Consider the following 24,077-nt stretch of genomic DNA (forward strand, 5'->3'; position numbering starts at 1 on the left):
ACACTGCGCGGGCTCACCGAGTAAGGGAGGAGGACGGTTGCCTCGGTGATTGATAAATAAGCCTTTGCGCCGGCGCCGACATGGCTACAGCGTACTACGTCGCTAGCGTTGCTTCGGCCGCCCACCGCTCAACACGTGGCACATGCGATCCCGTTCTTATCAACTACATGCGCTTACCAGTTTCCTGTCGGGAAAAACGTCATCATTATCGCACTTGCAACAGATATCGTGTTTGCTTCCTTGTCCACAAATTAAAAAACCTTTTACGGTTTTATGACGCGAGCTTTTACTTTTGCTGCCAGTGCGCTGTTGTACGTAAGCTTGGCGAGTTGTCGATCGTTGTTGCTGATCTCCCGGCCGCGAATGCGAACTTCGTATCACACACGGGGCTCTTGGTTTCACTGCTAGTGCCATCGTTTTGACACCAAATCCTTATGTTTTGGACAAGCTTTCCGTGACAACATACCAAACGGCAAGCATGGCTAACCGGCGTTTGTTGCTCTTCAATCGGTAGCAGTCGTGTAAATTTATAAGTTGCGGTTTGGTAGTGAATCAACGAAACTCTTTGTGGTAGCCGCACTTGACGGGTAGGGATACATATCGTTAAAATGAAAACGAGGGTGGCAAGTGTAGCACTCAAATAGAGGTTCGCGGTTCGATTGCGATGTCTTAAATCGGGTGGTTCGAAATAGTTTCTGTGTAATGTGCATAATCGAGGTGATGTGGTAGTCCGTTAATTTCTGCGATGGTGCTTTCATTTGTTAGACGTACACCCCCCCTCCTTTCCTTTCGCGTTCATTTCAATGGCAACGCGTGTCTTTGTGTCTTTAGACGTTAAGTTCTTCTAACATGCATAAATTTAAATGTTGGCAAGCACGCATCGCATATTTCGATTCTCTGACACGCGAAGCTGCATGCTCAACTTGTTTTACACAAGTGCGGCCCTTGAAAAAGGTTATTTTGATTATTTGCAACTTTCATGACCTATAGATGAGAGCACGCCTATCTCGGACCCAAGCGCCTTCCGCGGTATACCCTCGGTCCCAGAGACACCATAATTTCTTTGCAACTGCCTAGGCGTGCCCCTCCAGCATGGCAAGCAGTGGCTCTGAGAGTTTAAAAAGCGAAACCGCGCCTGTGCGCGCTGTGCCCGCTTATAAAATGTCATCTGGGTACCACTGCGCTGTCATCTAATGCAACAAAAACCAGTGCAAGAGGAAGAGATTGCTGAGAAATGCCTGTGAAGCTCACAGCGCATTGCGGGAATCGTGCTTGTGCGGTGTTTTGCGATTGCACAGGTTTCCATCCACAACAAAAAACGCTGGTCTCTGCCGCCTTAGGATATAGTCGCAATCTACTGGAAAAACTACGAGTCCAGTAATGTGCACGAGTAAGTATATTTATGGCATTTATTTAAGCGTGACTCCACCTGTTCCACTTTACAGCAGTGATTTGCATGCAGTATGCCTGTAGTATGCGGCACGAACCTACTGCCGTACTCTTTCGCAGTCCACATGTCAATAATAAGATATACGTATTACGACTCATGCGTGGATTCACGCACCGCGCATGTTTAGTTCAAGTGTAACGGCCTACTATCGCGATTCAAAGAGACGTGAACGGCGCGGAAATCATGGCTTTCGGCTTGGTTGAACTGTGACCTGCCTTAACTGTCCCTAGGTGAATCTACATGTGCTTTGGGCCGGCGTTACCGTAGCATTTTAAAATCTTGTTTTGGCTGGCACTTTTGTACCGCGTCTGTGTTCCGAGTGCCCGGCAGGACTGGCAGTTGATACACATGCGTTGCATGAGCGTAAGTTGGAACCAGATTCTAGCGCTACGTTGACGCCGGATACAGCATGAATTCTTCCTTGTCACAGCCAAGGCACGTCACAGTTCTTTTAGTCGGATGGTACATACCTAATGAAGTTGTTTCTGCAGTCTGCAATGCACGTGCTGCAGGCATTCCAAACTGTAGAGGAAGGTCTCCTCGACGTTTCACACGAAATTGGCACAAAATTTCAGCGAAGAAACAGCGTGAAACATGCTTACAGCCAGACTTGTTTTTTGAAGTTTCGCATTTGATTTGCAGCGTGTCTGCTCGCGTGGCAGTTGAGGTTGTTGCTTTGCCACGCTTGCAACAGATGGCGCCACACGCTTTTCAGTATGGCAGCAAGCACTGAGCCCGCTGTGTTCTGGTGTATAGATGGCGCGACTCCACATTCACCATGACTGTCGTTGAGGTGATCGCCCCGAAAGAGACAGTACCAAAAAGTCAAAAAAGTACACTTTTGGCAAATTCTACTGCAATTTTTCACGCTTAGGTGGCTCTTTGATTAATGTTTTTGAGAAAGTAGAGGAGCGCTAATATAATATATTAAGTGAATAAATGCTGGGTAGATAGATATGTGCAAAATTGTAAATAAGGCACACACATACACTCTTCACCAGGTGTTGTGCGTAATTGCGCGCGACTGGTGTCATGTTGGAAAAGTATTATAACGGGAGTCTCAGTACAAAGTTCTCAGTAATGTCAGAGACATTTTCGGAGATGTGCTTTGTCTTACAGTTTTTCTTGCATTGTATTCTGTGCAAAGCTTGTTCAGCTCACCTAAAAGCGTCAAGCAGAGTAAGGTGACGAAAAAAGTTGTTTTTCAATTACAAGGCACAAGCATTATGTCATATTACTGGCAATATGATTTTGCGGTGCTTTCTGAACTAAAATAAAAACAACAGAATATCAAGAGAATGAATTTGGTAGTCAGCACAAACGAAAGAAGTGGTAATATACAATTTTCACATTTAAGAGGGGTCATTTCCGTTACTATTCTATGTTTTGATGTTTGAGAAGTACAAAGTATAGCATGGTACGGGGCAGAAACGTAAAAAAAAAAGCGCTATCAGCAAGTAAGACCGAGCACAAATTGCTGCAGATCTGAAGGTCATGGAGGCACTTCGCAAACATCTCAGATGTGCAATGATGCGATGAACGTTTTGAAACTGGTCCTTTCATTCTGTTCTAGAGGCGGGATGCATTTCTAATTTAGTTCTGGTACTGTTTTCACAGCGATCGTGTCAAGCAGACAATCTAAGCGCAAAAACTGCAAACCTGAAAGTTGCTGTACTCGTACACTTATTGAGTGCTGCATACATTCACGGGCTTTATTTGCCTCTTAATTATTAACCCTCTTAACCACTCATAGCTTTTTGGAGCGCTGATTTGAACGGGAGGTCTTACTTTTTCTCACAGTGTATGTAGGTTATGAGCACCGAGGCTCGCAATTATTCAGCTTTTGTTGCCTGAAACCAGTAAGATTTTTTTTTTCTTTCTACTTTCCCTTTAACTTGAGAAACTCAAAGGGTTCCGGTGATATCGAGGCCGTTCACAACGTTTCAAAACAACCACAAACGCGGGCAAACAAGCAGCAACAACTGCAGTTTGAAGCAGGCCTAAAACTTCAGTCATCTCATCAGAGCTTCCAGCCGCCACTGCACAGCGACGCCACGATGTCTGGAAGTTGCGAATAGTGCGGTACCGCTTATAGTGCGGATATTCGCTACTCCCGCGACATAGGTTATAAGCGGTGTATACTGTAGTGAAGTTGCAAGACACCTCTTATCTCGGAGGCTTTCTTTCGTTCTGCTTTGCCCAGTAGTTTCCAGCTGTATAGAATGGCAGAGGGCAGCACAGGAAATGAAAATGCGAGCTGCCCAGCCACAACTGCATCAACGCAGGGCCAAGGCAGCATTTCATAGGGCAAAAGATCAATCAACAAGTTAAGTGGTATGCCAAGTTGCCCATTGGCAGGTTCAAAGGGGTGGTGCCATCAAATTTCGATTCTATATATAAGCTTCTTGTGGGTTTCCTTTGTATGCAAGGACACTCCACAAGAATGGTCAGACCCAGCAAACATTTCAAATGTATTTTAATTCACTTTCAAAGTGTATATAAATGCTCATTCTCCCATTGTAAGCACATCCAGCATTGACATAGCTGTGTAGAGAGGGCAACAAAAGTTGTAGCTACAGTGAGCGTAGGCGTGCGCAGGTTTCCCGTTCAGGGGGGGGGGGGGGCACAGGTTTATCACAGTACCCTTCCCCGTCCTATTATGTCAATGTATGAGACTGACTTGCCTCCCCCTTCTAGTCACAGCCCTCCCCCTCCTCGTTATGTCATTGTGCGGGGCTGACTTTGCAACCCCCTTTTAAGGTGATTATGGGAGTGGCCACATTCGTAAAATGTGATTGCCACGGTCTACTGTTTCAATTGGTGAACTTGTTTGGGGGTCGTAAAAAAAAAGACTGTGTTCACTGGCACTTCGATAAAAACTCCAGTAGGGGTGTGCAAATACACAGAAATTTTGAATAATGAATTGAATATCATTTTATACAGTTCAACTAGTTGCTCATCTCGTTGCTCATATGGAATTGTATATATTCGAAATACCTAAAATTTTTCAAATATTTTTTTAATATTCAGCAACGACTAAAAGTGCCTGGTAGAACAAGATGTTAGAACGAAAAGTAGCTTTCTTTGTTTTCATAATTTAGTTACTCTGATGCATGCAGCTTATGTCCTTAAAGGGCCATCTACACTATATTGATCACAGAAAGGCATTTCTATGTAAAACCACAGTGTGGCAGAAGTGACAGTGTCATCAATCCACTATATTCTCCACAGCGTTCATGATCATGTTAACTCATCACAATTTTTTTTATTGCAAAAGCAATTATGTGGACAGTATCAGCTGCTTTTTGTTTTACTTTACACCAGATTGGTTGGGCGTCATTCAGGCTAGAACTGACATATTATAAACAAAGAAGGGAGGATGTATGAAACTTTCATGAAAGTGCTTTACTGAACGTTTTCAGCTGGTGGACTCTTACGAAAGCAGGTCCACCAGCTGACAAGGTTCAGGAAACATGCTTTCATGAGAGTACTGTCATTTTTTTCTTGCAAGCATATATATATATGTGTGTGTGTGTGTGTGTGTGTGTGTGTGTGTGTGTGTGTGTGTGTGTGTGTGTGTGTGTGTATATATATATATATATATATATATATATATATATATATATATATATATATATATATATATATATTTATATATATATATATTCCAGTAGATCCTCCGTGAGCGGTCACAACGTGGTTTATTTCGACGTTTCGGCCTAGAGTCTGGCCTTCATCAGGATTAAAGATACAGTTTGTTGGTGCTCAGCTTTATACAATCTCAAATCAGAGGGCAAGGAAAGAGGAAAAAGACAGAAAAGAAAAAAGGAAAAAGAGAAGAAAAGAAGGAAAAAGAGAAGAAGAGAAAAATAATATACGGTGGACTCCCCTCGGGCGCCCCCCTTCCACTCTTCCCTTCATTTCCCCCCTCCACTCTTCCCTCCACTTCCCCCTTTATCTCTCTCCCCCTTCTCCCCTTCACCTTTCTGATGTCAGCGGTCTGTGTATGTTTCCTTTCACTAACGCATTCCTCCCGGCCAGACGGCGCTTCCTGGCACTGGCGGTTGGGTGTGGGGCAAAAAAGAGCTTTTTTAGGAAGTTCTAAGCCTTTAACTACTCGGACCCGTAAACAATTTGTCGTAGAAGGAGGGGTGCCGCGTATTGTGGCAGAGGCTGGAAAGCGGGCATTTTAGGAAGTTCTAAGCCTTTAACTACTCCGCGCCCTGTCAACATTTCGTCGTAAAAAGAGGGGTGCCCCGTATTGCGGTAGAGGCTGGTAAGCGGGCGCAATGCGAATTCCTTGCCCACTTCTGGATTACGCGTGTAGTGGGGGCCTCCCGGCTGTGCACAGGGTTGCTGTTGGGCATGTTATGCATGGCACAATTGATTGGGTAGTAAAATAAAACAGAAAACAGATGACAGCTGCACTTAGGAAGAGTAGTTACACTTGGAATTGTTTTGGGTTGTCCAGTGCCCTTCGCAGCTGCAGTGCCGTGAACTCAGTTACTATTTTCATTGTTGCCGTTATTGTTTTCTAATGCTTTAATTGCTGCGGGTGTACCAGGATTCTCATTTATTTCTCTATCGAGGGTGTTAAATCGGTGGATAAGGTATGACTCTCGTTGTTCACGTTCTCGATTTGATTTAAATCCCGTCTCTAAGAGCGTTACTGATAGTTTGTCGAATGCATGGTCGGGAAGATTGAGATGTTTTGATAGAGGTAGACTTGGGGCTGATTTCGCATGGGCTCTGTGATTATTGAAGCGAATCCTAAATGGTGTTTCTGTTTGTCCGATGTACTGCATACCGCACACGTTGCATTCGAGTAGGTATACCACATTAGAGGAATTGCATGTTAGGTTTTCTCGTATGTTAATCGAAAACTTGGATTGCGTGCTGGTTGCTTTGTCTGTTTCTCGCATTGCCTTACATACAAGACATCGTGGCTTTAAACAAGGGCGGCATGAATTATTGGGGGGTGATGTGTTAATTTGGGAGTGGACAAGGGTGTCTTTGAGGTTACGTGGTAGTCGGTAAATGACGCCTGGAGCGGATGGGAATGCGCATTTCAGACGTTCACTTTGTTCCAGAATGTTGTAATGTCGTTTAAGGATTTTGTTTACATTGGGGAAGTTTGTGCTGCAAGTCAAGCAGAGGTTTGTTCATTGTGGGTCTTCTCATGGTGGTCGCTTCATAAGTAAGTCTTCAGGCTTTAGTTTTCTCGCTTTTTGAACAGCGTCATTAATTACATGTGGGGGGTATTTTTGTTTCTCGAGCATAAGTTTTAGCCTCTGTGAGCTCGTGTCAAAGTCAGCATCTCTAGAGCAGATTCGCTTAAACCGGTGAGCCTGGCTGTATGGAATACTGTTTTTCCAGTGGCGTGGGTGATCGCTTTGGTAATGGAGGTATTGTTGTCGATCCGTTGGTTTGCGATATAGGGTTGTAGAAAGCTTCTCTTCTTCTATCGTTATGGTAACATCAAGAAAATGTACGGTAACTTGCGAGTATGTGTGTGTGAAGTGTATGTTCAGATGTGTGTATATATATATATATATATATATATATATATATATATATATATATATATATATATATATATATATATATTGATAAGGCATTTATTAGCCGGCAACCAACGAACATGCGTTATGGGGACAGTGACGGTTAAGCAAGGACTCCCAGCACGAGCGGCGTCCTTGTTGGATAGCCCCACTAGAAGGTACTCAAGAGTTCGAACCATTTCAGTGTTCGGAGGCTTCTACAATCACCCCCGGGGTCGAAGAGGGAGCCACCTGGCGAATTAACAGCTTGTCACTATGAGCGGGTCATAGTCAGCCTTCAGGCGCTCCACGTTGGCTATGTCGCGCCCGCGACGGCGCATGTCCGAAGATTGTTCAATTGGTTCAATCAGATAGTTGACCGGAGATGTGCGCTCGATGACACGGTAGGGGCCTTCGTATTTCGGGAGTAGTTTGGAAGAAAGGCCAGTTACAGAGGTTGGGATTGAGAGCCATACGAGGGAACCAGGAAGAAACGTGGGCTCAGAAGTGGCAGAGCCATCACGAATATTCTTCTGTCGCTCTTGCTCATGCGTCGTAAATGTCTTGGCAAGCTCGCGACATTCTTCAGCAAGCCTGGCTGTCTCAGAAATAGGTGCGCACTCCGATGGATCTGGCATGTACGGGAGTATCGTGTCCATGGTGTGCGACGGGTGCCTTCCGTACAGCAAGAAGAAAGGTGAAAAACCGGTCGTGCTCTGAGGGGCAGTGTTGTAGAGGGACAGTGTTGTAGGCGTAGGTGACGAAGGGCACTATATTATCCCAATTCGTGTGGTTGGCAACGATGTACATCGAAAGCATGTCGCCAAGGGTGCGGTTAAAGCGTTCGGTGAGGCCATTCGTCTGCGGGTGGTAAGCAGTAGTTTTGCGGTGGACAGAATGGCACTCCGTCAGAATGGCTTTGACGACTTCGGACAAGAAGACACGGCCTCGATCGCTGAGAAGCTCTTGGGGTTGTTCGTGGCGCAGTATGAATTGATGCAGCAGGAAGGACGCAACATCGCGCGCAGTAGCCGCAGGGAAAGCGGCGATTTCGGCGTACCGCTTTAAATGGTCTACGGCAACGATGGCCCAGTGGTTACCAGCCGACGTCAGAGGAAGAGGTCCATACGAATCGATGCCTACACGCCCAAACGGACGGTCAGGACAAAGTAACGGTTGCAGACCGGCATGCGACATGTGTGCTGACGGTTAGCGGCGTTGGCAAGCGAGGCAAGAGCGTATGAACTGCTGCACGTAGCGGTACATTCCACGCCAGAAGTAGCATTGTCGATTGCGGTGGTAAGTTTTGGAGACCCCAGAGTGCGTGCATTGCGGATCAGAATGGAAAGATTCACATATCTCCGACCATAGACTGCAGGGTATCACGAGTAACCACTGCCTGCCATCAGCGTCCTAATTGCGTCTGTGTAGGAGGCCTTCACGAATGGCGAAATGGTGTGCTCGACGACGCAAGGCACGCGTAGATGGTGTTGCGGACGGATGAGAGAGCAAGTCGATCAGAGGGGCGATCCAATTATCCTTTCGCTGTTCAGTAGCGAGGATGTCAACATTGATGTCAGAAACAGCAATTGAGGTTACTGAGCAGGGCACATCGTCTTCAGGTAGAGGGGAGCGCGAGAGGGCGTCGGCGTCAGCATGCTGGCGTCCGTTGCGGTACAATACGCGGATGTCGTAGTCTTGTAAGCGAAGAGCCCAACAAGGGAGATGGCCTGACGGATCCTTCAATGATGACAGCCAGCATAGTGCAAGATGGTCGGTGACGACATAGAATGGGCAACCATACAAATAAGGTCGAAACTTTGTAAGGGCCCAGATGATTGCCAGGCACTCTTTTTCCGTGATGGTATAGTTTGTCTCGGCTCTCGTGAGCCTACGGCTTGCATATGCTACGACATATTCAGGAAATCCGGGTTCGCGCTGCGCCAGGACAGCGCCGAGACCTACACCACTGGCGTCCGTGTGCACCTCCGTTGGGGCCGTAGGGTCGTAGTGGCGTAGAAGAGGGGGGAGACGTCAACAAATGGCGAAGCTTTGTGAACGCGTCGTCGCACTCGGATGACCACGAATTGAGGGGCCCGTTACCTCCAAGGAGCTTCGTCAGGGGTGGTATGATCGTCGCAAAGTTTCGTATGAAACATCGGAAGTATGAGCACAGGCCCATGAAACTACGCAGTTCTTTGATGGATGCAGGTTTGGGGAATTGGTCCACGGCGTGAAGCTTGGCCAGATCAGGAAGAATGCCGTTCTTGGACACGATGTATCCTAGAATGATGAGTTGCCGTGCTGCAAAGCGGCACTTCTTCAGATTTAGTTGCAAGCCAGCATTGCTCACACATGCGAAAACTTCTTTCAGACGTTTGAAATGCGTGGAGAAATCCGGAGCAAAGACAACAACATCGTCGAGGTAACACAAGCACGTGTACCATTTCAAGTTGCGCAGAACGGTGTCCGGTTGCACTCAAAGGTCGCAGGCGCATTACATAGACCAAACGGCATGACGTTGAACTCGTACAAGCTGTCAGGTGTGACGAAGGCAGTCTTCGGTTGAGCCTCGTCAGCCATGGGTACTTGCCAGTACCCCGAGCGCAGATCAAGAGAAGAAAAAAAAAATCGGCTCCATAAAGGCTGTCAATCGCGTCATGGAAGCGCGGCAGTGGATAAGCATCCTTGCGAGTGATCTTACTGAGCCGTCTGTAGTCCACACAGAACCGTCTTTCTTCGCAACAAAAATAACAGGAGACACCCATGGACTGTCCGAGGGCCGAATGACGTCTCGTCGGAGCATATCGTTGATTGACTGATTGATATGTGGGGTTTAACGTCCCAAAACCACCATATAATTATGAGAGACGCCGTAGTGGAGGGCTCCGGAAATTTCGACCACCTGGGGTTCTTTAATGGGCTCTCAAATCTGAGCACACGGGCCTACATTTCCGCCTCCATCGGAAATGCAGCCGCCGCAGCCGGGATTCGATCCCGCGACCTGCGGGTCAGCAGCTGAGTACCTTAATCACTGGACCACCGCGGCAAACCTCAGAACACATGGTCAATCTGCTCGTTCTTTACCCAACGTTCAGCAGGCGACGGGCGACATGGACGATGCCGTAAAGGTAGATTGGCACCAGTGTTGATGCCGTGTGTATCAGCGGACGTGCGACCAAAAGAACTTCGCCCAACATCGAAAGAAGAACGATATTCTTGCAACAGGTCCAGAAGCTGGAAACGCTGTTGTTGTCAGCAATGGAGGGGCCAAATACTTTAGTAGATGACGGATCAGAAGTGGAAACAGCATTGATGGTACGCGAACCGGGACAACGCGAGTCGTCGTGTACGTCCAGGACTTGTGTGTGTCGTCGACTGGTTCTACTCTGCCGAGACATTCCCCTCGAAGCAAGGTAACAGTGTACGGAGAGGGGTTGGTTACTAAAATAGCTGCGTTGCTCTCGGTGACTTGCACGGGCGCGAAAGGTACTAACAACCCTTTCCTGCTACAAGCGTGGTTGGATGGCGGAACGAGTGCAATTGTGTCGGAGAGACCAGCGCAGTAGACCGACACAGCCGTCATCGAGTTTGGAGGCACTGATGTATCGTCTTTTATGAGAATCTTGCTCAGTGTCGAGGGACTGTCTTCCGGCGTCAAATGCGAGAAGGGTGAGAGTTCAATTTTGGCCGAGGCACAATGGATGACGGCGTCGTGGCGGGAGAGAATGTCTCATCCCAGGATGACGTCATGAGAGCATGCCGGAATGAGGATGAAGTGGGCGACATACAGAACGTCTTGAATGACAACGCGAGCTGTGCATCGTGCTGTAGGATGAATATGGTGTAAACTAGCAGTATGGAGGGACAACCCAGAAAGTGGCGTCGTCACTTTTCGAAATAAGCGGCAAAGTTTTTCGTCCATAACTGTTACAGCAGCTCCAGTGTCAATAAGAGCCGATGCATGAACACCGTTCTCAAGCACGTCAATGACATTCGAGGGGCTGCTCTGAGGGCTTTCACATTGTGATAGTGTCGCACTCCTTGCCTCTGGGACTGCAACGACTAGTTTTCTCGCTCATGAGCAGCCGAGCTTGGCAGCATGGGGTACGGAACGACGTCGTGGAGAGGGCGACCTTCGAGGAGACGGACCAGGGCGAGACGACAGTGGCATAGACGGTAGTTCGTCGTTATACGGATGGCTAAGCTGGCCAGCAACAGGTGAAGAAATGGGAGCCGGCTGTACTCGAGAGCAATAACGGGCTACGTGACTGGCGTAACGGCAAGCAAAGCAGATGTCCAGTTGTCCGTTGTGTGCCATCGGTTCGCCGGGGTGGGTCTCACCCGGAACGGTGGCTGGAAAGGCTGCATGGTGGGCTGAAAATGAGGCTGAGGGGTTGCGCCAACGTACGTAGTGGGCATACCCGCTGCAAAGGACGGAGGTCGAAAGGAAGCTTCGGCGTAAGTCAGAGGGACCGGTGCTGGAACGACTTGAGGCGGCCTGGCGACAACTTGGGCGTAGCTTAGGGGCGCAGGAGCTGGAGGTTGTTGAGGGTGGTACGCAGGGATGACCTCCGCTATTTCCTGCTGAATCGCCCGACGGATGAGAGGGAGAAGGGTAGTGGCCGATTGTTGAACAGCCGGTGGGTGGGCAAAGAGCAAGAGAGAGAACTGGCACGATTTCCTCACGGATCAAGGACTTGATGTCTGTCATCAACGCCACTTGGTCGCAACTGGCCTCCAAGCCAGCAAGCGTTGCAGCTCAAGGTGGGGAGCGATGTGTCATCGAACGCTGCCGGTGGAGCTCCTCGTAGCTCTGACACAATGTGATAACCTCAGCCACTGTGCCGGGGTTTTTGGCAAGCAGCATCGTGAAGGCATCATCGCCAATGCCTTTCATGATGTTTCGGATCTTGTCAGACTCGGACATGGTTTGATTGGATTTGTTGCACAAGTCCAGTACATCTTCAATATAGCTGGTGAATGACTCACCAGCCTGCTGAGCGCATTCACACAAGCGCTGCTCGGCTTGCAGCTTACGAATGGCTGGGCGGCCGAAAACGTTGATTACAGCGGTCTTAAAATCGGACCAGGTTGCAAAATCAGACGCATGGTTGTTGTACTACAAACTGGCTACGCCCGTGAAGTAGAACACGAGTTCGTCAACTTGCCGTCCTCGTCCCATTTTTTGGGGACGCTCACGCGCTCGTAAATGGCGAGACAGTCCTCCACGCCAGTATCATCGGCGCTAGTGAAGATGGGTGGATCACGGATCCTGGGGCACCGGGACAAGGGGGTGGCATGGGAGGAGTTGTCGGCTGAGAGGCGTCGTGGGGCATGGTAGATGTCAGGGTACGTGGTTGAAGCTCCAATGGCATTGAAAGAGAACGCAGTACTCTCCACCAATTTGTTAAGGCGTTTATTAGCCGGAAACCAGCGATCATACGCTATGGCGACAGTGACGGTCAAGCACAGACTTCCAGCGCGAGCGGCGTCCTTGTTGGGTAGCCCCACTAGAAGGTACTCAAGAGTTTGACCCATTTCAGAGTTCGGAGGCTTCGCTACAATATATATTTATAGTCAAATAGAGCCTCCTTGAGCAGTCTCAACGGGGTTTATTTCGACGTTTCAGCCATAGTTGGCCTTATTCAGGATGAGCACCAACAAACTGTACCCTCAATCCTGATAAAAGCCAGACTCTGGCTGAAACGTCGAAATAAACCACGTTGTGACTGCTCACGGAGGATCTACTTGACTACTTGCAACGCTACATCCACTCAACCACCATGCCTGCCTATATGTATGTATATTGTTGTCTCTTGTGCTCTGTCTCGCTCATCACAATGGCGCAGTCGACGAAGAAGTCTTGCGTCCCGGTTTCGTCATCCAGGACAGCCGCAATGAGGACGGCATCAAGGCCTCTTTGGCAGCTGTTCACCTGCCGCCACTGCCACCACCGTTCGGGGACGGCATCAAGGCCTCCTCGGCGGCTGCAGTACACGTTACCGGTACCATTTCACAAGGACGCTATCCACGCGTCCTTGGCTATGGATTCTGCCGTCAGCGCAAGCCGACAAGTGAACCCTCTGCGGGAAGCCACCGGTACGTGTCTTCGTGGTTCATCGGCAGTGCGGGCTTCTCCATCGAGGAACGTTGTTCACGCTTCCTTGGTAATGGGGTCCCACCCGCCGCTTCAGCTGCCCTTGAAACCACCAGTGGACGGCGTCAAGGCCGCCCCTGGGGTTGTAGGGCATGACCTTATTGACTCCCTGCCACCGTTTCGAGGCAGGGATCCGCACCGGCTCCTGTCCTTTGGGAATGCCGCTCACGCTTCCCATGGCCTACATTCCCGTTGCCGCACTCTTTCAACATACGAGCTGCCAGGGAACGCCGTCCAGACTTCTCTGCTCGTCAACCTCACCGGCGTGAGTGCTGCAACTGCTACTCATTCGAAGACCGCGTTCACCAACGCTTCAGACTTCACACACGACAGCACCGCGAACCTGCGGCATACCATTGCGCTACTCCGCCTCAAGACTAACGAACTGACACTGTCAATCTCTGAGCGAGCTCCTACAATGTTGCCAGAATTGCGTGCCACTAATGCCGTGTTGAATGTAGCTGCCTCGCACGACCTTGAGGCAAGCCCATTGGAGCAACGCAGGCAGCTTTGCGGCGCCCTCCTGCAGCTCTCAGACCAGCTCGACAGCGTTGCCTCAGTGATATCCACATTCTCACGTGCCGCCCCACCATCGCCGTCCACCTACGAACTGCCGGAATTCGACGGGGTCCGGAACGATGCCGACAGCTGGGTGGCAACCGTCAATGCGCTAGCAATGCGCGTGGCCTGGGCAGAGAATCAGAAACAGTATGTGGCCATAGACCGTCTTCGGAAAGGTGCAGCGACGTGGCACTGGTATGAAGGTTGGAAGCAGCAGTCATGGGCGGAGTGAAGCGTCAAGCTCATAGCTGCTTTCGGTCCGATTCCCTGTGCCACCTGCCCATGTAACTCGACCTTCTCTCAAGCCGGAACTTGGGAAAAGCCCGACCTAGAGGATGAGATTCGTGCCCCTACCATCCTGTCATCTCTCGGTGACCAAAATGTAAGGAACAATCACGATCGTGTAACTCTGCCTTGCACAGGCATTTCTACTATCGTATTTAGAGGTCCTGAGGAGCACCGGCCCGACGGTGCAGCTGTGTCCGGCGGGTCTCTGATGGCAAGCTTTGCGCAACGCTCCGCAAGAGGCCCCATCGCAGGTCGTCCGTTCGACTTAGAGGCACCGGCCCCCATCCTACTGGACATTCTACCACCTAAGGAGACAGGTCTTTCCGCTGAGTCTAATAACATCCCATCTGACCAGACGAAAGAGGATATGCGTGCGACGCATGCACTGCTTCAATTTGTAGAGTCTCCGATTTTCGGAACGGCTTCCGTCGAGGATCTTCCGCCAGTACGCAGCATGGCTTCAAGAATCGCTGACTTTACAACATTTGGGAGCCCCATAGCGACAACCCTGCGCAAGTCACGGACTACGCAAGTGACGGCGCAGGAGCCACGCCACAGGTCAGCACAAGGACTTCACCCCAAGTTCGTGCAGATGTCTAATCGCACCGAAAAACATCTCTCGATCTGTAGAAAATTGTGCAGACGGCTGCATAAAATGCTACTCGTTTCGTTGCCGGATCCACCATTTCCTGCCCTGTTTTCTAAAATGTGGTGGGACTAAGGAAAGCGTTCTGTGATCAACCTGCGACCATGTCGATCCAGTCGGGGCCGCCCGCCAAAACCATCTCCAAGAAAACCACACCACTGCAGGAAACTTCTACCACGAGAATGCCTGCTCGGTCCACCAAAGGAAAACCGGAGTCGAACTACTTTCTCTGAAAAGTGGAAGCGTGGCCGAGGCTGTAGACTGCCACGCGACAGTCAATGTCGTCCCGCGGAGTCATCAACAAAGGGACCAACCAGGACCCAGTCTCCATCTCGACATGGCGAACGACCCGGGCGACATAGCCAGTGTCGGCCGCCGGAGCCAATTTCGACAAACTTCCAGCGTGGTCGGGGCCGACCACGACAATGCAGCCAACCCCGCCCACCTGAAGCAATGTCAACTGCTGCAGCTAGCCTCACCCACATGAACATTGTCGTGTGGCCCATCGACAATGCTTGCAGTCATGGCCGAGTGTGACGACGAAGACCAAAACTGGCACTCTGGCACAGACGCGCATGCTAGGCGAGCGAGAAAGAAGAAGCAGAATAAGAGCAGCTGTCCCAGGATCAGGTGTTGTCTCTTGTTCTCTGTCTCGCTCATCACAATATATATATATATATATATATATATATGAGAAAGCTAGCGATTCTTTTATCCATTTACATTTCGGTCGTGGCACCTCTGGCACTGCCAAAACGTATATTTATAAATAATCGTTTGCTTTCTCGTAGGTGTACCAGCTTCTTTTCTTATACGTACCAGACCCACGGACTTTTCCCGCTTTATATATATATATATACACACACACACACACACACACACACACACACACACACACACACACACAAACCTCGCTATAATACACCCGGATATAATGGATTATCACTTATAACAAAGTGATGAATAGCTGTCATAGTTGTAATTATTGAGGCATTATATTTTGCAAAGAAATTTTGTGCTGCGCTAAAGAATTTATGTACTGTAGAATCTTGATGATAACGATTATGATTGATCTGAATTTCGAGATGACGCGAATTTTAAGGCTGCTTCAGATGGACTTCATTATATGAAATGCAGTGTGATTCGGTGTTATATTGTTACGGGAAGGAGACTGACTCAGAGGGGTAGTCACCGATGTATTTTCAGCCGGTTAGGCGAGCAGCGCCAACCACACAGATTAGCTCGCGCCAGTCTATCTCCTTCGTCTTCTTCAGCTCCATGCACTCGCACGTAGCATGACCCCCGGCGGCGGAGGCACCGTCCCGGTGCTTTAAAGGTCGTTATCTGACGCATTATTGTAGGGCTTGATCCGCGAGACGTGTACGATATCACTGGGCCGCATAGTAGATGATGATGGACAGATGGGGCTGATCTCGTAGGTGACAGGTGTTACTTGACGCAATATACGGTAGGGTCCCGTGTAATGAGACAGAAGTTTTTCGGATAGGCCCAGCCGACGATGAGGGGACCAGAGTAAAACGAGGGTACCGGGAGCGAAATGTACTGTCTATGTTCCGCATCGTACCGACGGCATTGGTTGGTTTGCGACGCCATCAGCCGAGCGCGAGCGAGCTGACGGCATGATCGGCTCGCGCAATCGCGTCGCGGGCATACTCGCTGGTGGACGAGGTGTGAGCTGAGATGACTGTGTCCAGTGGCAAAGTCGGCTCCCTTCCGTACAATAAGTAGAACGGCGAAAAGCCTGCTGTGTCGTGACGGGATGAATTACACGCGAAAGTTACGTAGGGTAAGGCAAGGTCCCAGTCTCAGTGGTCGGGCGACACGTACATAGCGAGCATATTTGTTAAAGTGCGGTTAAATCGTTCCGTGAGGCCGTTTGTTTGAGGGTGGTAAGTGGTTGTCAGTGTGTGTTGCGTGGAACAAGAACGCAGAATGTCAGCGATGACTTGGGATATAAATGTACGGCCACGGTCTGTGAGAAGCTGTCTCAGAGTACCGTGAATCAATATAACTTCCCGTAACAAGAAGTCAGCGACGTCGGTTGCACAGCTGGTCGGTAGAGCTCGCGTAATAGCGTAGCGTGTAGCGTAATCTGTAATAACGGCTATCCATTTGTTTCCCAATGTTGATGTGGGAAAAGGACCAAGCAGGTCTAACCCAACACGATAAAATGGTTCCGCGGGTATGTCAATTGGTTGAAGAAGGCTAGCGGGTAGCAGCGACGGTGTTTTACGACGTTGGCATAGGTCACATGTGGCAACGTATCGGCGTACTGAACGAGCAAGGCCTGGCCAGAAAAAACGGCGCCGGACGCGCTCGTACGTACTGGATACGCCAAGGTGTCCAGCCGTGGGAGTGTCGTTAAGTTCGGTGAGAACACAGCGGCGCAAATGCTTAGGCACAACAATGAGAAGGTCGGGCCCGTCTGGTCGAAAATTGCGACGGTATAGGACACCCTTTTGAATGACAAAGTAGCGGACGGAAGCATCATTTGTGAAGGATTCCATACGGCTGATGATGTCAAGCAGCTCTGGATCACGGTTCTGTTCTTCCCCAATATTAAGAAAGTCAGACACTGACAAGATAGAGTTCTCTGTGGGCTCGTCAGTGTCCTCAGGATCGTCGACAGGGTACCGAGAGAGGCAATCGGCATCACGGTGTATGTGGCCAGATTTGTAGACCACCAAATAGAAAAACTCTTGCAGGCGCAAAGCCCAGTGACCAATGCGGCCTGATGGATCTTTTAGAGAGTTGAGCCAGCAGAGTGCGTGGTGGTTGGTAACTACCGAAAATGGGCGTCCGTATAGGTAAGGTCGAAATTTCGCCACCGCCCATACAAGAGCCAAGCACTCACGCTCTGTTATCGAATAGTTACGTTCAGGGGCGGATAGGAGGCGGCTGGCATATGCAATAACGCAATCATGGCCATGTTGTTTCTGAGCCAGCACTGCACCAATGCCATGCCCACTGGCATCTGTACGGATTTCCGTAGGGGCAGCTGGGTTGAAGTGTGCCAGAATTGGAGGGGTAGTGAGAAGAGCAACGAGAGTCGAGAACGCAGAAGCCACTTCGGAGCCCCATGAAAACGGGACTTCTTTCTTGAGAAGCTGCGTAAGTTGCCTCGCTATGTGCGCAAAATTTTTCACGAAGCGTCGAAAGTAGGAGCATAGTCCGATAAAGCTGCGTACATCCTTCGCAGATCCTGGTACAAAAAAGTTTTTGACCGCGCTGATTTTTGCTGGGTCTGGTTGTACACCGTTGGCGTCTACTAAATGGCCAAGCACTGTGATTTGATGGCGTTCAAAGTGACATTTGGATGAGTTGAGCTGCAGGCCAGCGCGACGAAAGATTCCCAAGATGGCTGAGACGCGCTCTATGTGAGTTTCAAATGTTACGACGATGACGTCGTCCAAGTAGCACAAACAGGTGGACCATTTGAATCCTCTGAGCAGGGAGTCCATCATTCGTTCGAAGGTGGCTGGAGCGTTACAAAGGTCGAAGGGCATGACCTTGACATGATACAGGCCATCGGGGGTGATGAATGCCGTCTTTTCAAGGTCTATTTGATCTACCTCTATCTGCCAGTAGCCGGAACGAAAGTCTATGGAGGAAAAATAGTGGGACACATAGAGGCAATCAAGCGCATCATCTATTCGTGGCAGAGGGTAGACATCTTTTTTGGTAATTTTGTTTAGGTGTCGATAATCCACACAGAAACGCCATGCACCGTCTTTCTTGCGGACTAGCACTACAGGAGAAGCCCAAGGACTGCAGGATGGCTTAATGATGTCCTTGGCGAGCATTTTGTCGACCTCACTTTGGATGATGTGACGCTTGGCTGCCGACACCCGATATGGACGCCTATGAAGAGGATGCTCATTACCAGTGTTTATGCGGTGGCTCATACCGGTAGCTTTCCCCAACAGACGGCCGCTGATGTCAAAAACGTCGATGTAGGACAGCAGAACCCAGTGGAGCTCATCAGTCTGCTGCGGCGTTAAGTTGGAAGCGATCATCGAAGTAATAGCGCTGTCGGAGCAAGTGGCAAATTGATGTTGAGTGTTGGGGTCAGAAGGGGCGGCCATCGCGAAAACATCTACCGCAGATGTGTCTTCTAAGGTGCAGAGCAACGCCAAAGGAGATCCCTTGTGGCAAAACTTGAGGTGACAAGCTAAAGTTGACAACTTGGAGGCATGTAGAACTTCCTGCGACGGACAGAATGGTGTGCGGTAATGTAATGCCACGGCTTATGAGGACATCGGTTATAGGCGTCAGAACATTGTCCCCGTCGGGAACTGGTGGTATTGAGATGAGCTCTATGTAGGTCAGTGTCTGTGGAGGGAGGCGCGCGTGTCCCGTTGTGCAGAGGCGACTTGGCCGTTGTGTAAGAGGTTTTGTTGCGGGCAAGTGTAGACGGAGCGTACTGGTCGAATAGTCTATGAGGGCAGAATGCGCGGACAGGAAGTAAAGGCCTAAGGTTATGTCGTGGGGGCATTTATCAAGGACGGTGAAGAGAACAACTGTGTGTCGATCGGCAATGCTCACACGAGCGGAGCACATTCCCACGATAGATGCTATTCCACCATCCGCAACACGGACGAACTGAGTGGTCGCAAGTGTGAGAACCTTCTTGAGCTTGCGGTGAAAATCACTCGTCATGACCAAAAGTTTGGCACCGGTGTCGACAAGAGCAGTGACATATACGCCGTCTACTTGTACGTCTGTGAGGTTCCGTTTTGTCGGTATCGTCAAAAGAGGATTTTCGGTCAGTCCGAGCGATGCAGCGCCATCTCCGGGGGCTGCAACGCTTAGTTTTCTGTCGGGGAACCTCGTGGGAAGGCGGAGGAAGATGGTCGACGGGGCTGCGGAGAACGAGACTGGCGATGTTGGGGGGATGGAGAGCGGGTGTAGCGTTATTCAGAAGCAGGTTCCTGGGCAAAATGGTCGCGGCTGGTCTCATGGCGATAGGCAGGACGTGCATAGAAGGGACGAGAGGACGGTTGTGCAGGAGGACCCCAGCGACTTCTGCAATGCCGAGAAATGTGCCCGATTTTGTGACACGAGAAGCATATCGGCTTGTCATCGTGTGTTTGCCATGCGGACGGATTACGGAACGTTGAGGGAGAGCCGGTCGGGAAGGGACGTGCAGGCGTGTATCGGGGCTGGTTGTCGATGCGGGGAGGCGGTGAGATAGAGTGAATTTCCAAGCTGGCGATTTCCTGCCGGACGACTGCTTGAATGAGAGGCAACGTAATTGGCGGAGAGGGGTCGGGGGACGTTGGTCCCACCTTAGCTGGAGCAACCCCTTCAAGCTCCCGCCTGACGATTCACGTCAAGTTGTCACAGGTGTCTGGTGGATGATATGTGTCGAGACACGAGGACGTCGCAGTGGTGTTCGGGAGGCGCTGAAATTGATGGGAGATGCGTCTGCTTTTAGCTTGTTGGAACCGGCGGCATTCTTGAATGATCGCATCAACAGATGACACATTGTTGAATACCAACAAGTTGAATGCATCGTCGGCGATACCCTTTAGGATATGCGCAACTTTTTCAGGTTCAGACATATTTTCGTCACCTTGGCGGCATAGTGAAAGTACAGCCTAAATATAACCGATGTAGGGCTCCGTGGAAGATTGTGTGCGAGTCGACAACTCATTTTTCGCAGCTTCACGACGGCCAGAGATGTTGCCAAAAAGCTCACGGATCTTTGCTTTGAAGCTGTCCCAGCTTGTTATGTCATGCTCGTGGTTATCAAACCAAACACGAGGGGTTCCGTCGAGGTAAAAGATGAGGTTTGCGAGCATAAGAGTGGGATCCCACTTGTAAGCGGCGCTGACGCGTTCGTAGAGGCGTAGCCACTGGTCGACGTCGGAGCCCTTGCTGCCCGAGAACACGCCGGGGTCTTTGAGCGCGGGAAGCGTCACGAAAGTTGTTGCGGGCGCTGGGTTGACAGGTTGGGCAGAAGGGGGAGCGACCGGAGAGGATGTAGCCGAGTCTTGGGTGGTCATGTTGTAAGCTGCGAGGGAGCGTCCGCTTCGGAGTTCCGTGGTGAGGACGGGGATCGCACAACTCCACCAAATATGTTACGGGAAGGAGACTGACTCAGAGAGTAGTCACCGATGTATTTTCAGCCGGTTAGGCGAGCAGCGCCAGTCACACAGATTAGCTCGCGCCAGTCTATCTCCTTCGTCTTCTTCAGCTCCCTGCACTGGCACGTAGCAATATGAACCGTTTTTCTAGCTCTACAAGTGAGGGATTGACAACTGCACGTGACCGGCACAACACGGGTTGTCTGTGGGAGGAAGGCCTATTGACACTTGGCCTCAAAGATAGCGAATGCGGCAAAATTTACCGGCCCTCGCTTTGCTGCCTAAGTGGCCGAAAAATCGCGTCACGATGCCGGAGTGAAAAAATCGATCCAAGAGCAATTTTTTCGCCACGCGATAATGAATCGCTTTTCCGCTTCATGGCTTTGGCTGCGCCAGCTCAAAGAAACCACTCAAACCACAGTATGTAAACAAATGGCTGCAAATTCAACATGGGGGCAAAGGCGCTGTCAGTGGTGACTCACATCAGTGCATTTGCAAACTACCCGTGCAGCACAACAAAGCTCACGGCCCTTACAAGGACGCGTTCATCAAGAGCCTGGTTTTGATTACGATCACCGATAATGCTGGAACTAGAAAAAGGCACAACCGAAGCGAGTCGGCATGCCCCAACGTGTCTCACTTTTGTATAGCCGGCTGAATTCGCTGGCACTCCAGGTGTGTTCACTCATGCCATTTCTGCGTGCATATCTTCTGCAACAATGTTTGAAAAGCTACAAAGTGTTTCTTTTTAATGTGTTTTTGCGTGCATAACTAAAACTTAGCACAAATTTGACGAAGGTTGCTATTTGGGCGTGTTGGTTTGCTATGAGTGATTATGACGTTGCGGATAAAAGACACAGACACAAGAAGAGACGATGTAACACACAGGGCACAAACTTTTAACAAATTTATCTCGGAGAAGACACACCCATGAATAAACTTGACATGCATAAACGTGCATGTCCCAAAGAACATCATCAAACTTGTGCACAGCCACTCAAAAAAGTCACAGTTTCGCTGCAAGGGTCAAGCAATGAATACGATAGCAACAACTTTGAATGTAATGCTGAGAACAGCAAACAGATCGAAACGTGCCGCATGCTGCTAATGCACAACTGATGCATGAAAACAACACACACAGGACGAGAGCTAACTAACAAGGTTTACGGCTCAACACTTAACGTGCTGTTTAAACAAAAATGTCGCACGAAATGTAATCACAGGTACTGATGAGTACAAATTAACAAGTGGCCCAGTTGTTTCTTTGCTGTGTTTAAAAAGAGTGCTCTTTTCACAAACTGTGTCTGTTCAGCTAGCGAGGTGATCTATGTGCGCCCGGCAACTAAACTCAATCGTTGTGCTGAAAGCCAAAATTGCGCGATTCTTCACCCACCACAGTATAAGTGCGCAGATAAGGCCCCTTCTTTTCGCGGAGCAAAGCACCCATTGGAGATAAGCGCGCATCAGTTCATCGCCACGAGCTGGGCAGCGAGCTTTATGCCGAGCGTCCTCATCATGTCATCGCACTGGTAATGCTGCAAACATGTTATTTTTCCCGAGATAGGCGTTGCCAGCGCTAAATAGTAGATATAAATAGCTTGCCATTTGAGTGTTAAGAAAGTGCTCCTTCGTGGCTCAGTGGCTAATGCCGCGCACTCATGAACGAAAGGTCAAACGTTCGATTCCACGTGCTGGAGTCTTTTTCTGAATTATTTTTTTTTCTTGCATTTTTATATATATAGATACTTATACATATACGATGAATGACGGCAGAGGCCTATCCCAGCGGTAATATCCAGTCGAGAGTTTCCGTATAATTGCTATCGCAATAAAAAGAAAGTTCTTTTGCTGGCAGTGCTGTGGAAGCTTCACTGATGCACCTATCTTCCAAGGCTGAGTTTGCGATTGCGCTTTTCACTAGCTTCACAGGGCGCAGAGCCTTGCAGAAGGCGCTGTGCAATTCGTGTTGCCAATGCCTTTTCGAAGCAGGTGACCCGCCTTAAGCTCGCAGGGTTCACGCAGAACATAGTGTTGTCTGAGACCGAAGGCTTGCTTAGGGACTTCAGGGATCCCAGGAGAAAGGGAAAGCGTTCAAAACTCAGTGAAAAATAGTTGACTCCAATAAAGTTCTTGCTTTATGGGGTCAATTAGCAGCGTTTACTCGTTTTGGTTCATATGAATTTGGGATGATAAAAATATTTTGCATGCTCCCTAAGAATTCATATTGAGATTCTACTGTAATATTACTTGTTTAAGCAATTACTACTAAAAAATTTTACCTTTAATTTCAAGGCGCTAACCTTTTATGGGTATGATAGTTTCTACATTTTTGTTTGAACTAGCTTAATTTTTGGCCTTGATGATGACCCATACCTAAAAATATATTAATGGCAATGGTTTTGTTGCTACCAGAGTTTTTTTTTTTTTTTCTGCCTTGAACGGGGCATTGTTAGGCACAAAAAAAAAAGTTATGTTTGCTCATTTTGCACTGGCTGACCGATATATTTTATTATATTCTTTCTCCTCCTGTAGATTGTGTGCTACATCTACTTCACCAGGATAATTGTGTTTCTGCTGAAGGTGAGCAAAAAAATGTCGTGGTCTTAATTTTTGGCTCGGACAGCTTAGTTTGTCATATTGAGAAGCATATTGCAACAGCATTGTTATCATCTTATTATGTCTGGTATATTATTATAGTTGGCAGTGCCATAGTATAGCTACTGGCATAATTTCTATAGCACAGTAGTATTAATGTTGTACTAGCTAGGTGCATAACTGAACAAAAAATGTGCAAGGGCTAGGTTGACACGATAAACAAAAATATTGAAAAAAGGTCTTTTTTTTTCTTTTTGCATTATTTGAAATCTGCAGCCTTTTCTGAACCAGAATCAGTCATTTGTTTGTCTTTGTGCAATTTTTCTTCTGTAAAAATGACATATTTTAAAACTTGTGTGGCGGCCTGTCATGCCCCTATTCTTATGTAACAAGGGATTCCTTGCAGTTCAAGCACCACAGCCATATGGAGATGTTGCACTTTGCAAGCTCGAGTGCATTTGGCACATTCAGAAAAGAATGGGCCCAGAACTGTGAAAATTAAAGAAAGCAGAGGCATCAAGCTTTCTGTAGGGAAATTTATATCTGGTCGGGGGACATCTTGGGGTTGTTATTATTGGCAAGCACCAAAAATATTATCGTTTGGCCATTCAAAGAAACAGAGCCACCTTGAAGGACATGCGAAAAGCTGTTCCGGCAACATATTTTCACATGCAATCAAAGAACAACAATCTACCCCACGGCCTTTGCACGAAGGGTGCCGAATCTT

The 24,077-nt window shown here is 48.9% G+C and overlaps 1 protein-coding gene across 5 annotated transcripts in view; it reads left to right on the forward strand.

Annotated features, from left to right (window-relative positions):
- Nucleotides 1–24,077, forward strand: part of LOC119160747 (protein GPR107) — a 428,055-nt gene that overhangs the window by 358,376 nt on the left and 45,602 nt on the right. For 4 of the 5 annotated variants that reach the window (XM_075881006.1, XM_037412965.2, XM_075881008.1 and 1 more), the window contains one exon: nucleotides 23,288–23,335. The exons of the other annotated variant lie outside the window; for it this stretch is intronic. In XM_075881006.1, coding sequence (XP_075737121.1) covers nucleotides 23,288–23,335 — 48 coding nt within the window. The remainder of the gene's footprint in view (nucleotides 1–23,287; nucleotides 23,336–24,077) is intronic. 5 annotated transcript variants of the gene reach the window in all.

Source organism: Rhipicephalus microplus, chromosome X, assembly GCF_043290135.1.
Source record: "Rhipicephalus microplus isolate Deutch F79 chromosome X, USDA_Rmic, whole genome shotgun sequence".
Taxonomy (NCBI): Eukaryota; Metazoa; Arthropoda; class Arachnida; order Ixodida; family Ixodidae; genus Rhipicephalus; species Rhipicephalus microplus.